Below are 15,816 nucleotides of genomic sequence, written 5' to 3' on the forward strand. Positions count from 1 at the left end.
GGCTGTATTGGACATTCCTCATGCCAAATTTTAGTATTCCCTTAGTTGTTAAATCCCAAGTCCAATGTGCAATTTCTAGAAGTGGATGAAACTTCAGAGACAAAGTTCACCCTTTGTGAAAACATTTTATTGTATGATGCTGGACTCTGGGTGCCACACAGATTTGTAGAAGCGTCCGGGAGGAGGATAAAAGAAGGAGAAGAGGTCGAGCTAGGGCAACTCGTGCAGGTGGGAAGAGTCTCCCAGCCATAAAATTTAATATCAGAGTGCCAGAGATGGGCTATCTCTTGACTAGCTGTTGGCTAGAGACATCTCAGGGTTGGCAAATCATAAGGGTCATGGCCATTGCTATTGGCTGCACGTTGGAACTAGACAGGAAGTTCTTAGTGCTGAAGACAGCACATACTTACTTATGTGACGTGAAGAAATCAGGCTGAGGCTAAGACAGAGTCCCTTCCATCCTGCAGCCATTTGTGTGCCAGAAGGCAGGAGATAGTTACTGGGGAAAAACAGCTGTCATTAATATTCTTCCTAAGCTGGATCTCGCACGTCATACTACCAGCATACCAGTTATGCACACTGGTGACAAAAGGGCAGGACTAATGGGTGCAAGCACCTGCTTTCCGATTGGACTGAAGACTTACTTCATAGAGAAGAGACTAATCTGGTAATATAAACACGGGCAAAGCCAGTGACTGGGGAGGTTGCAAGGCTCAGGTGGGACAGTAATTGAAATGATTTCTGTTGATCTACATCATCAAGTTTGTGGTACACTACTGCATCACCCCTGTGAAGCTTAAAAAAAATATAAATTACTTCTGCATTCCTTGGGCATTTATCATAAATTCCACATCTTCATTCCATTATCCTCTTAGTATTAGTTCATCATCTTGTCTCCTAGACACCAGTGCTGGTTCCTAATTCTCTACTTTCTGTTCCTCTGCTCTGCTGGACCATTCACCAGAGAGGGTATTTCACTGTTTTCATTTTAAGTAGTTTAAATGTTTGTTTGCTTTACATCTCAATATCAGCCCCTCCCCCTTCTCTCCGTATCCCCTCACACAGATCCTCCTCCCTTTCCCCCTCCCCTTCTTCTCTGAGAAAGGGGAGCCTTCCTCCTGGGGTATCAACCTCCTCACTGGCTTGTCAGGATTAGGTGCATCCTTGGGGAGGGTATTTTAAACACAAATCAAATCCTTAGTTTTCTCCTCAAATCCCTCTAACTACAGATCTGCAAGACCAAACAGGTACCCAGCACTAGCTCACTTCCTGGCACTGTCCTGCTTCTCTGGACACGATTGAGGCTACTTTCCTTTCTCTTCTTCCCTTTACTCCTTTGCCCTGAATTCCTCAATTCCTCATTCCAGAAACACTGACTCGAATGCTATTCCTCCATGGCTGTGTCTTAGTGCAGTACAACCTAAATGTCAGCAGGAAATGGTATTCTGTGAACACCAGAACTAAAAGAGGTACATTTGATCAGTATTTATTCTGGTGCAACTGCTCCACTGGAAATGGGCTTATGTGATATTTATGACAGTCCCATTTAGCTGTACTATGTGGGCAAGAGGTTGGCATATAAAACAAGGTAAACTAGGACCCCGATCTTAATAAAGCTTGCTTTTTAAAGATGAACACGAAGCTTACATTGTGTTTACTTTAGCATAGAGAGAATGGGCTGAAGTAGTTTATTCAGAAAGAATTATGGGCTTCTGATTTTAGCTGTCTTAGTGATGACTGGAAGGAAAGTAGCAACAAACAAACTAAGGAAGAGAATCCCCAACAAAGTAGAAATCTCAGTGCTCTCAGAATTCTCTCAGATGACCTTCTCTCAGAAGGTCCATGCCACTGCAGTACAAACTACAGTTTGTATAATGTTTTAAGAAAGACCAAGTTCATATTTCACTCTAAGTGAACTGGCAAGCCATTTAAATTGTTAATGACATTATCTGATGTATACCGTAGAGTTTAGCTAGTCTAATTATGTAAACCTGGCAGCATCAGTATCCCCTGAAAGTAGTTAAAAATATATTCTGGTATATGGATCCCAGACTCAGAATGCACATTTCACCAAGATACAGAGGTAGCCTGCGAACTCTGGAGTAGCAGGATTCATTTCCCTTGGTGTCTAAATCTGTGCTTTTTTAAAGTGTGTGTGTGTGTGTGTGTGTGTGTGTGTGTGTGTGTGTGTGTGTGTGTGTACGTATGCCTGTGTATCAGTATATACGTGCCAGGGGTGAAAAATATGTGAAAACTGATTTTCTCCTTCCACAACGTGGGTTCTGGGGATATAATTCCCGTCATATGCCTTGTCAAGAACTTTTTACCTAGTGATCCTTTATTTCATCAGGCTCCATTCCGTGTTAAAAAGGAACCACTGGACTGCAAGCTCAGAAGGTAGTTATACTTGGGAGCTTGGGCAGAAGAGTTCTTGCTTTATCAGTGTTATTAAGCAGGAGAGTGCAGTACGGTTTACTGACCTTCTCCCAGTCATGTCTCACAGACAGTTTTTGTGGTGAATAGCTTGCGGAAACATAAATGCCTTTCTGATTTCTGTATGGGGAACCAGGAAAGTTCTTGTTTTTGCTGTGACTTCAGGGATCGGGCTATCCATGTATATATCCATGCAACCTTCAAAGACTCTCTTGGTTACTCATGAGACACATTAAACTTAGGGCACTAGGGTTGTTAAATGACATTAAGATTCTCAATAGTTTCACCACGTTATCTACATTTAACTATTGTCCTGGAGAATTTTCTACTGTTTGAAAACCATCATCCCTAGGAAAAAATCTCAGAAATGAGAGCAGGTGTTTGAGGAGAGGTGACCACTAGGCAGGAAGGGGAAGGGAGAGCAAATGGTGAGACCCGCCTCCCGGTGACTAGCCACCACTGTTCAGGGCTCCAGGGGCCGGCCCTGTGAGTGGGCGGGGGCCGCGCTGAGGACGTGTGTCCCGGGCTCACCCTGGCCCGCTCTGCGGCTATAAAGGGCAAGTCCCCAGCGGCTCGCCTAGGCTCGCCCGGCTCCGCCCTGCCGCTCGCACACCACACGGGCCACTCGACCTTCTCGGGCCTCGGCTACTTGGGCTGCGGCGAAGATGGCGGCGCCGGCGGCTCCTGCGGCAGAGGAGAAGGGCTCCGAAGCTCAACTGAAGGCCGCCTTGGCCGATGTGCCGGAGCTGGGCCGACTTCTGGAGATTGACCCGTACCTGAAGCCCTACGCCGCAGACTTCCAGCGCAGGTACCAGGGGACCCCTCCACTGCCCTCTGCCTGCGGCCAGCCGCCCCGCTCCCTCCCCGCCCTTGTCCCCCTCCGCGCTGTCCCGCCCCCTTCGCGCGCCAATCATGTGGTGGGCGTGGCTCAGGCTTCCGGGAGGGTTCCCGGTGCCTGGAGTGTAAACTTCTTGTTGCACGTCCGCCCCGTTCGCGCGCAGTCCCCGGCCGCGCGCCCTCATCTACGTGCTGTTACAAACAGCGCTGGAGCCACGCAGCCGCTTCTGGAACTCAAAGGCCGCTCTCTGGTCCTGGGAGTTGCAGTGGACGTGACCTAAGGCGTGTGCGATTGTGCCTTTCAAACTTTGTAGTCTACTTCCGATCAGCCTTTTTGCAGTCTTTTCAGGCAGTCTTTCAATACCTTGCACCCTAGTGTTTGCTCTTGTGAGTGCATTAATCTTTCACTTTAATCGTTGATCAGATCTCTTCTGGCTTAAACCAACATAGAAGAGCGACAGTTGAGCGGGTGTTTGACCTCACCTTCCAGGAGAGGGAAGAGGGCATGGATAGCCAACTTGCAGAGCCCAAGTAAAAAGCCTTTAATTTGAGCTCCTCTCCCACTAGGCTTCCCACTTATTAGAATCTGCTCAGGTTTAGTTTGAAAATTAAAATAGCTAATATATAAACTACAGTAGTTACGAGTCCATTTCGAGTCTTTTGTTGGCAGTCATATTGTGATACTCGTTTCGTTCTTAAAGCCTAGATACTTCAAAAATCAAAACTACCTTGGCAACAGATTACAGACTTTTTTTTAAATCACAGAAAACATCGAACTAGTTAGTGACATTGGTAATTATGAACATGGGTTGATGTGACTTGAAAACACAAAAACCCTTAAAGCTCACATCCTAGCTTTGTCATGTTATTAAACATATTCACATAAGTAACTTTTGAGAAAACTGCTATTTTTGAGATTCTAAAATGGTAGGTATTATAAGCAGCTCACTCCAGAGTTTACTTATTCTAATAGAGGAGCCTCCCACCCCCCAAAAAGCAACCAGCTGGGCTGATGCTCTCTTGGAGCATGTAATTGTGACCTTCCATTAAGTACTGGGGAGGAGTCTGGCAACATTTCACTCAGAATACTTAGGCCTGTGTCCCCTGAGATAATTAGCGTGTACTCCTTGAAGTTAAAAGACTTGATCAGATTTTGAAACAAGTGATTTTTAGAACAAAAGCAAACATTTTATCTATTTTTGTATGAAATATATTTACATGGATCAAAATGAAAACAATATAGAAAGGAATGTGATAAAGACTTTCAGCTCTGTCCCTGTCTATTTTCACCATATTTTTAATATGTTAATATATATTAATATATATTTAATATAAAAATCATTTTGTTATAATGAGCACACAAATTAAAACAGGTGATTAAAGTTAATGCCCAGCTTTGTTAGAGGTGCTTAATTTTATTATGATTTTACTTGTGTGATTTGTAAAATGACCTGTAAGAAATTTCTAAAGCAAGGGTTGTGGGAATATTTTGCCTGTGTCCTGTTTCCAGTTTCCACTGGCCACAAGCAGACAAACACCATTTATTCACTTCCTTTTGTGTGTGTGTGTGCGTACTTCATATTCAACTCCACTGGGATTGAAGCAATTACAGTCATCTTTCATGGTTTGTCAAAATTAATGAGAGGAACAAAGGGCAGAATAAAGAAGTGTGGGAATCCGGTGTTCTTGGTGAAAAGTCTGGCCCAGCGGGTCCTTATGGCTCCTATGTGACCTGGTTTCTACTTATGTCCTTGGTTCTGGGTAATTACCATTTTCCAGCACACATGTTCCATTTAGGCATGTCAAATAGTAATTTGGCATTTGGCAGTGGTGACTTGTATTGTTAGCCATTGGAGAATAAAAACTTTTTCATAGTGTCATCACGGCCATTGATTGCTATGGTTTGAATGTGTCCTTTACACATTTTAGGTGCTACGGCTGTATAAAGAACTAGGCTAAGCCATGAGGGTTCCTTCCGCAGGTATGAGGTAAAGCCCTTATACCCATAGTCAGCTTGAAGCCTTGGTTAAGGAAACATCCTTTGGGAGTGGGCTGTGGGCCAATCAAAAAGCAGACGTTGTGGACATCCATGACACCCATTCTAATGCTCAGGGAACATTACGGAAGAGAGGACTAGAGCTGTTAGAGCAAGAAAACGGGCCATACTGTAAAAGTCTGTCTTTGAAAATGGCTTTTCTATGGCTGTCACGAACACACAGCGTCTGTGACCACTTTCACAGGATAGGCACCCACCCATCGCACTTCACAGCTTCACCCAGGGGCATCTTGTTTTTAGACGCCTCAGTCTCTCAAACTGTGAGGAGATACGTTTTTACTTTTAATAAACCATCTCATTTTGGATATGTTGTCAAAGCCACAATACTAGTACATTTCATTTTTGGTTTATTTTAAGTAACCTGCTTGTGTTTGGCCTAAAATGTCAAGACAGCCATTTAGTGGCAAAGCGTGCTTATTAAATACTGCAGAAAATTTGAGGCACAATTATCAATATGTAAGAGTGGGGACGGGGAGACATTTTCTTCTCATGGATAGATCATTGAATTCTTTCCTCATCAAAATTGCTGTTTGAAATTCTGTTGTGGGGGTTCTCTTTGTTTTCTGTGATAATTCCAAATCTAGTGCAGAGTGAGTTGCCTGCATCGTAAGGGTGAAAAGTAAGTTGATTAGTGTATGGTCACTGTCATTGATTAGCTCCTGTGGTGACGTCCCCCACTTGGCGCTTTCTAATGTCAGTAAAGCCGCTGATGTACTCCAGTCAGTTCTCATTAGTGATCGTATTTGCTCGCTCACATTTTATATATGGCACTGGGAGTTGGCCACGGGCTTCTCCTCACAGCAGTCATTCACTGATCTAGGATTATGAAGGATTTGTTTTGAAATTTCCTTTTCAGTTCTTGTAGCCTGAAAAAGAGAAAGTGAAATTATGATTTTCTTTATTTTTTATTTTTCCTAGCAGCAAGCACTTCCTATTGAGATGTTACTCCAAGCAAGAGGTTCTCAGCCTTTTGGTTGTGACCCCCGGAAAACTCATATTTCCGATGGTCTTAGCAGACCCCAATTCTAAGTTTATTTTCATTGCTACTTCACAACTGTAATTTTGTTACTGATTGGTGTCTCAGTCCCTGAGACACTGAGAACCACTGGTTTGGCTTATTTCCTTGTCTAAACAGAGGGCTGACATTTTGAGCACTGGTCAGATACATACAATGCTTGATTACCAGTGAGTATCCTTTGTTTAAACTTTATATACTATTTCAGTGCATATTATGATATTTCATTTTTCAAACATCATCTTACTAGGATACATATTTTTTCTGGCTTGCCTATGAAAATTGGCATAATACCTGGCAATATTCTACTGAGATTAATCTTTCTTTACTAATACTATTCTTTTTATTTTTATATGTGATTATGTGTATATGTGTTTGTGTGTGTGTGTGTGTGTGTGTGTGTGTGTGTGTGTGTAGGTAGTGTGTCTTTGTGAGTGAATGCCGTGTGTGGGTATCTGTGGAGGTGTGTATGTGTGTGTGTGTGTGTGTAGGTAGTGTGTCTTTGTGAGTGAATGCTGTGTGTGGGTATCTGTGGAGGTGTGTGTGTGTGTGTGTGTGTGTGTGTGTGTGTGTGTGTGTAGTGTGTCTTTGTCAGTGAATGCTGTGTGTGGGTATCTGTGGAGGTCACAATTTGGAAGATGAAGTTATGGACAGTTGTTTCCCATGTGAACTGCTGGGAACTGAATCTTGGTACCCTGCTGGTGCTCGCAAGTGCTCTCTCTCATCCACTAAGCCATCTCTTTAACTCCTATTAAAATTGTTCAGAAGAAGTTCATAAACATTGAGGGAAGAGAACGTATTGAAAACAACAACATAAATTAAAAAAGAAATCCATAAACGTTGTCTTGATAATTTATGATATATATTCCTTCTCATTAGCACTGTATAGTACTGGCTTTCTTGGCTCCTTGTAACCATGGTCTTCCCTTTCCTCCATGACTTTTGTAGGTTTTACTTTGGTATCCTTCAGACCATATGGTATAAGTCATCCAGGGTGACTCCCTATTCGCCATGTATTTATCTTCTTTTATATGCTGTTTAATTTCTGCATAATATTCTTTCCTTAGACATTTAAATCTTCCTTGTAGTTTCAACCTCTTGAAGATACTAAAACTCTGTCTTCGCTCTAGATTTTTGTGCTGGTCTATACATTATTCTAACGGGCTCAGTCTGGGGCCTATAAAGCCCAGCGTACATAATCTGAAGGTACAGATTTTCACCTCAAAGCTGTTTTTTTTTTCATACCCCATCTTGCTTGTAGTATCTTCATTTATGAGCAACTCAGTCATGAAACCTAGCATTTTCTTCATGCATGTATGATCATGTGTTGGGATGAATGGGTTCGTGTGTGTATTTAGCCTTTTTTGGAATGATTCTCTCATTCCTGGAATTCAATAGGCTAGACTGGCCTAGTCAGGGAGCCCCTGGGGTTTGCTTGTCTGTCTTCCGAGGCTTGTCTAACAAGAACAGTGCACACCATCTGCCTTTTTACCTATGGCTTCTGGGTATTGAACTATGCTTACAAGGAGAGCACCCTAACAAGTGAGCCATCTTCTATCCCTGATAAGTTCTCAAGTACTTTTCCCTTCATCTCTCAGTTTAGCGATTGCGTCATTTGCCTCTTTGAATATGTGCTATGTGCGAATCTGCATGGCTATTGTTACTTTATTGCAAGCTGCTGTGCACCTAGACAGGTGTGAGAACAGGTTCCAAGCTGCTACTTCCTTTTCAGACGTTCGCCCTACTCCATCTGTTCTGCCCTCTTCCTTCCCAATTTTGATGACTGAATGTTGAAATAGGTGTATGTGATCATTGTCCTGGTTTAAATGAGAATGTCTTCAGACGTGCCACTGTTTGAATCCTTGGTCCCAGATGATGCTGTCGTTTGAGGAGGTACAATAGGTACAGCCTAGCATTCATGGTTATAGACAGGCTTTGTATGGCTAAATTATCACCTACTTCTGGTTTTCTCTCTCTCTGCTTTGTGCTTGCATTTCTACCTGTGAGCCCGTCACTCCCTGTTCCTTTTCCCATCGCTCCACTTCTCCATCATGGACTGGTAGCCCTCTGGAACTGTAAGTTCAAGTAAACTTTCTTTTATAAGCTGCCTTGTTCACACTGTTCTCTTACAGTGGCAGAAAAGTAACTAAGACAATTAGGACACTATTCTGCCTGCACCCTTGCAATAATCCCTCATTTCTGTTAACCTAGGCCCATCTGCACTGTCTGCTCCTTGTTCTTTGTTCTAATCTAATCTCTATGTGTATCTCAGATCCTTCATCGCTCAACAAATCTCAGTTTGTTCCCTCTAATAAGATATGGGGCGGGGCTGCTCTGTAAGGGATACTAAAAAGTCTTTAAAATAATTAGGAGCAAGGTATCTTTTTTCACAGTTATGTTCCTTTAACACTGAATGTTGAATATTTCCTTCTTATAATTACCTGTATATACAGTTTAGGAAAGTCATTGGATAGAAAGCAGGATGTCAAGAAGAGACATAAATTCTGTTGGTTATTGTAAGAGTGAGTTTTCTAGCTTAGTACAAGAAAATTATTATGCAGACCTTTTCTTGTATCTTTGATACAATAACGGACAATACATTATATCAAGTAGACATTTAATACACTTATGGATTCTAGCATAAAGGTGTGCCAACATGCCGCTTTACTGTGTAGTGTGTGTTTTGATGGCGCTCCAGATCGGGCTGTGGTTTTACATGTGCTATGACTTCTGCTTCGTGCATTTTTTGCTTCTGTCTCATGACAAAATCCATACGTGTTGGGATACAGCTTAGAATGTTTGGGTTTGAAGTGTCAGGGATCATACCCACATTTTTTTTCATAGCACAAGACTTTTTTTTTTCTTTTTTCTTTTTCTTTTTTTTTTTTTTTGGAGCTGGGGCCCGAACCCAGGGCCTTGCGCTTGCTAGGCAAGCGCTCTACCACTGAGCTAAATCCCCAACCCCAGCACAAGACTTTTAAATGTGACCTACTGGTCTACTTTTCCCCCTCACCCCCAGCTACTCTGTGGATTCTGAAGAACTTCAAATGTCAGTGGTTTTAGAAGGCAGGGAGAAGCCAGAGTTCATGCAGCTGACCTGCTTTCCTATACTGGAACACTCATTTGCAACAGAGTTCTGTCTTAATTCCAGAGTCACTCTTAGATTATTGATAGCAGTGGCCAAGAGTCCCTGACCTCTTCTCATTTTCAAAGTGTCTTGAAGTGATATGATAGGACTTCTGTTTAGAACAGGCTCCTGGGCCAGCTGCACCACCTTGGAATAAATCTCTCTTTACATGATAACTTCTTGGTTTCATTCCAGCTCTCGTGACGCTGGGCCCTAGGTATGTGATTACATAGTCCTTATGGAGTGTAAGAGAGGGTTAGAGCAATTGTGCTCTTATTTGGAAACATAGGCTTTTGTTAACAGATATTAAATGAATGGAAGTTTGCTGTTCCCTTCACTTAAAGTTAGGATGTATGTGCTCGCAAGTGACCACACACACACACACACACACACACACACACACACACACACACACACTCACACACACACATAGAAGAACAGAATTATTTTCTCATGGTGATATCTGCTCATCAGTATTTGTTCATTGCTTTTGTGAATCCAGGCTGATTTTATGCTTAATGCATGAAGCCCTACTTCATTTTGTGTTGGAGGTAAAAGGAACCTGGAACCTCAACAAAAAGACAACATTAAACATGCAGTTTTATAATTCACATTTATTTATTGCATATTCTTTGTAACTGTGTAGCTATGGCAACTAACTTGTAAAACTTGATTTTTTTTTTGTGTGTGTGCGATTAATGTTTTCATCTAAACCTAACTTTTTTCGAAGGTGAAAAATTAATTAAAATATATCACTCTCCACCTCTCCCTCTTCTACCCTACCGTGTCCCTCACTCCCTCTTAAATTCATGGCCTCTTATATTAAAATTATTGTTTTATACACACAGACACACACACACACAGACACACACACAGACACACACACAGTGTTATATAAATACAACCCACTGAGTTCATTAATTATAGCTTGTTTTTGTATGTTTTGGTATTGGATAGCCAGTTAAGGGCTCATCCTTGGGGAAGACTAGTTATCTCCCAGTAGTCTCCAGTTGCCTGTGTAGCTCTTCATCTGCGATTGGAGCACTGTGAGATTTCCCTGGCCCACATTGCCATGCCACTTGGTGGTGTTCTAGTTCAGGTCCTGTTTAGGCAGTGATACTGTTGTGTGAGGTTTTTTTTGTGTGTGTGTGTGGTTAGAAGTCACACGCTTGCAGCAGACGTTTCTGTCGCCCTCTGCACTGCCCCCTTGGCCAGGAGCATAGGGTTTGTGTTGCGGACACACCCACTGGGGTTGGACACTCCTTTGTGTGTGGTTAGAAGTCACACGCTTGCAGCAGACTGTTTCTGTCCCCCTCTGCACTGCCCCCTTGGCCAGGAGCATAGGGTTTGTGTTGCGGACACACCCACTGGGTTTGGACACTCCTTGTTCAGTGGCTCCACACTTAGTAGTGTAGCTTTTTATATACAAATAATCCAGATAATTTTCACTCTACCCTTAGGTTCATTACATGCTTAATATGAAAACATTATGGAGCGGTTGTGTTATAAAGTTTAGGAATCAGACGAGGCTGGATCCGCAGGTCTTATAATTGTCAAATAGATTTGAGTCCAGGGATGCAACTTTCATACTCAGTGGACGAAACACAGAAAGGTGCTTTTTAAAGTCCCTTGAGGACTAAGGATATATGCAAAGATCCTTAATGTGCCACAATTTGATGCCATTAGGTAACTGTCCAGCTTAAATATTATTTTCACTGCATTTTATTTTGTTACATTCTTTAGTGCACTTAAAAAAAAATCAAGCCCAGACCCTTCATTCCACACTACTCTTTGTTTTTCTAATTAACTGTGTTGTTCTTTCTGGAGGGACTCACTCTTTGTCCTGGAGGTGATTGGATGAATGAGGTGAGGCAGGTGGCAGTTTTAATCACAATGTAGTAGAGAAGGAAAAGAGCATGTTTAAACCTTGATCCTTAATTTCAAGTGGAAATGAGGAGGTAATTGCCGGGTTCACTGTAAGCTGAAGGCAACATGAGTCCCGGGACATAAGAAGCACAAAGCTGCTTTCTCTGAAAGCAGTAAATGCTCGCCTGCAGACACCCAGACTCCCGTCCCCTTGATCTGTCCTCCTGTCTTCTCTCTTTCATCTGACTGGTAAGTGTTCATATTCTTGAGCATCAAACAGCTGCAGGGATTTTCTTCCCCCCGAACTCTGGATGTTTCAACAGATGATCACACTGAGTTTACTAATAGCCAGGATAACTTTGAAAATAGGACCGATGTGCAAGAAGGAAAACAGGAAGAGAGTCACTTCAGTGTTTGAAAATGAAGGTGTGGTCCAAACATGTTATTCATGATTGTTTGTTAGTGAGAAAAAAGCTAAAATTGGTGGCCCTGCCTTCTTCTTCTTCTTCTTTTTTTTTTTGTTATTTGATCTTGGATGATGTCAAGGTAGTTTTTTAATAAGCCTGTTTTTTTTAACATATAGGAAATAAAGGGATGGAATCTTTATACATATTTGGTGAAGTTATTGAACAGTCATCTACAATGAGACACATCTCTCGGCAGATACTCTAGTACTGTAATCTCAGACTGAAGTTTCCGAGTTTATATTTTGCACAAGTACAGTTGGAGTTTTTAAAAATATCCAGCAACTATTTGCTTTACCAATGATATGCATTAGTAAAAACCATCTACTTAGTTTTCTTTAGTAAGTTCCTAAGGGTTACATTTAGGCACACTGTTAAAGAAATATGGGGCTATCTCTTACACATCTAGTTCCACTTAATAGAAAAGCCAATGTTATAGCAGTAGAGGGTTAAATTTCTCCCAGAAATTAAAGGTGAAAAAGTTTTGGCTTTCAAAAGGATTGGTCTATAGCTTTCTGCTCTTTGACATTTAACTTTAGGATTTGATTTCTATCCTCATAAGATTAACAGGCAAAGTCACATCCATGGTCTTACTGTGTAGATATGTAGATTTACTGTGTTTATTTAGTCAGACATAGGCTAGCTATCTTGATCTTCCTGAGTACCAGTTGCTAATCAAGAGTGCTGTGGTCCTTTACCTGGAAGTGAGCCTGGGCCAACAAGGTTTTAAGTTGCATAGCCTCTGCCTAAGAGATGCCCCATTCCCAACTCACTATGCTTCCCAGTGCTCTTTCCCTTTCCAAAGAGGAGGCATCAGTCTGAACAGAAGAGCCCCAGTGTAGGATGATGTCATACAGGTGAAGGCAGGTACAGAGGCCTGTCATTGGAGGAGAAGGAAGGATGGGAGGGAGAAAAGTTTGAGGGAAGAGGAGAAAGCAGCGGAGAGAACATGGAGGTGGATGTTAAGATTCCTCTCTGCACATTTACAGGTTGTTATGAATATTCTTAAGGGATGGATGTGTACAGGGCTTTGTGTGTCTAGATGAGCAAATTATATCTTATCAATTGGATCAGAGGTTATTGTATTGTGTGTTCTTTCATGTGACGATTTTAGTTCAAGAGAGTGTGTGGTGACTGGAGATACTGGGCCACCACAGACTTGGGATGTGTATTTCCGGCATGGTGGCAACCTGCCTTGGGAACTAGATGGGTAGAGAGATTGTTACCAGGCTCGGAAAGAAACCTGATATGGGATGGAGCAGAGCGGGTGAGAGAGTTTGTTGATTGAGATAAAGCTATCCACCAGATATTTTGGGGCACTACAATGCCGGATCTAGTGTGGGGTAATAGACACCTTTTTTTTTTTAAATAATTTTATAGCAACACCCCAGCAAGGAGATCAAGGAGTACAGTCCATCATTTCTAGGGATAAATACTCCTGAGCGACATCCAGCCCCTCCCTCCTCCTGACCCCCCAATGTCACTACCATATGGCTCATCACTTGGGAGACCTGATCTGTGTTTATTTTAGATTCCTTTCTTGGAGAACTGTAGAGACATTTGGCTGCCTGGCCTCAACCATGCTGAACTCTTTGTTGCCATAATCGACACCATGTCTTGGGGAGCTCTATTGTCTCCCATAGACAGTGTATTCTCTCCCCCCCCTCTCTCTCCATATATATATACACACACACACACATTTACATTTCAAATGTTATCCTCTGTTCTGGTTTCCCCTCTGCAAACCCCATATCCTATCCCCCTCTCCCTGCTTCTATGAGGGTGCTCACCCACCCACACACTCCCACCTTTCTGCTCCGACATTCCCCTACATGGAGCTTTGACAGGACCAAGGGTCTCTCCTCCTATTGATGCCACACAAGGCTACATATACAGCCGGAGCCATGGGTCGCTCTATGTGTACCCTTTGGTTGGTGGCTTAGGCCCCGGGAGTTTCTGGGGGTCTGTTGGGTTGATATTGTTGTATTCTTTAAAAATAAGAAACATTTAAAAGAATTGCTTCACACGTTATTAATGATAGTTGGGTTATCTTTCAGTTATTTGGAAAACGTGATATTTGTAAGAGAAAAAGAATGGATTTAAAATGTCAGTTAATTTATGTTCTGTTTTTATTCTGTGTTTGAATGTGATGTACATGTGAGAGTGCATACATGCACACTTGCATATGATCTTGTGTGTAAGTGGGGGTATAAATATGCTACACTGTACATGTGGAGGTCAGAGGACACCTTGCTTTTGAATCAGGACCTTTTTATTGTTGGCTAATGTGTGTCCTACGTGATTTGGCCTATTAAACTTCTGGGGATCCTCCTGTCTCAGCTTCTAAGCAGCACAGAAGCTCAGAGATAACCGGCACCTGTGCTACTGTGGCTCGCTTTACGTAGGTTTTTGGATTCAGACTGAGGTCTTCATGTTTGGATGCTTTACCCATTGAGTGATCTCAACTCCTGGGCTCAGCCTTTAACCAAGAATTGTTTTGTTGTCTAACCATGGATGTACAAACTTAGGAAACTTTGCTGGTCAATCATTATGTTTTGCTTTAGAGCTTGTGATGCATAATTAGAACTCTTGTCAGAGCATACTTTTCAAATAGATATAGGCTTATGTCATCACAGGCAAGTGTCACAGGCAAGTGCAGTGACTTCATCTCTGATGACAGAGTAAAGGACAGTTTGTGCCAGGTGAGATTCCCTTTTGGTGTCAGAGGACAAGGGATTTCTGGAGTCGTACCGGTGTTTTCTTCCTAAGAGAAAGGGGTCAATTTTCCTTTATCCTTCTCTATTGTTAGAGACTGTAGATTAATTAGTCACTAGTACCTGAGATGTCCCTGCTTTAATTAATTAGTTTCTGCAATTCTTCCCTCAGGTAGACTCACCATTATCCCAGGATTCTGAAGGTTCTCAGTGAGTTCCTGGCTGATATTTCTGTAGTCCCCTTTCCCAGCCATTGTCTTTGCATATCAAGAACAAACAAGCTCCCAACATTTTGATCCTTCTATTCCTTCTGCTCTTTTGTGTTTCTGTTACCTGTGAGAGCTGTTCATCCTCTGGACCATTTCAGGTGGCAGGCCTGGTTTTGGTTTTGAAGCTGTGTTCCCCATTGCTAGAAATATAGTCACTGGAGATCTCTTTTTGTTTTACTTCCTCCTTGTGGCTTTCAGGAAAAGCTATCTACTGTCCATGCTGTACAAAGCACAAGTCGCTGGACAACACCACACAGAAATAGGAAGACATGACTAGAAAATACTGTTATCAAAACACAGTATTTAATGTAACAGGTTAGCAGGGGTTTTAAACTCCTAGGACATTTAATGAAAGAATTACAAATTGTATTTAAAACCATTTCACTTCGAAGCAAATAAAGGCTCACAGGAAGTTTCAAAAACAGCACAAAGGAAGCTCCAGGACCCTTCACCAGGCTTGCTTTTGTGGTATTCTGTTGAATAACTGTAGTGTGGTACCAATACAAGGAAGTTGAGGTTGGTGCAACCCGTAGACCTTATTCACGTTTCTTCAGTTTTATAATGCTTATTCTTGTGTGTGTCTACTTCTTCATGGTTTTATCAATGTATATATTAATGAAACTGGCACCGCAGTGGAGATATAGAGTTGTTCTGTGACCACAAAGAAATCCCTCATGCATAAACTTCATATTACTCCTGTCCCGCCATTCCTAAATTTGACAATTACTGACCTAGTTTCTAGTTCCATAACTTTTTTCATTTTGAGAAAACTGTATCTATTATATTATATGTAATCGTTTGAGACTGACATTTCTTCTTCCCTCCTCAGCACGTGCCTTTGAGGCGCAGCCTAATTGCATGTAACAATGCGTTGTTTCTTCTTGCTACTGAGTACTATTTCATTGTGTGGGTGGGCCACCCGCCCAGTTTGTTTATCACTTACCTGTCGGAGGTCATTTGGTCATTGGATTATCTTTCGGTCTTCGAACTATTTCACTAAAATGCTGTGAACCTTCATGTACAGAGTTTGTCTGA

At 42.1% G+C, this 15,816-nt stretch overlaps 1 protein-coding gene across 1 annotated transcript in view; it reads left to right on the plus strand.

The window, feature by feature from the left end:
• The first annotated feature begins 2,971 nt into the window (after window positions 1–2,971).
• Gbe1 (1,4-alpha-glucan branching enzyme 1) overlaps window positions 2,972–15,816 on the plus strand; it is a 262,662-nt gene continuing 249,817 nt past the window's right edge. The window contains 1 exon segment of the mRNA NM_001100502.1: window positions 2,972–3,241. Coding sequence (NP_001093972.1) covers window positions 3,099–3,241 — 143 coding nt within the window. The 5' untranslated portion in view covers window positions 2,972–3,098.

This window comes from Rattus norvegicus, chromosome 11 (assembly GCF_021556685.1).
Source record: "Rattus norvegicus strain SHRSP/BbbUtx chromosome 11, alternate assembly SHRSP_T2T, whole genome shotgun sequence".
NCBI classification, from domain to species: domain Eukaryota; kingdom Metazoa; phylum Chordata; class Mammalia; order Rodentia; family Muridae; genus Rattus; species Rattus norvegicus.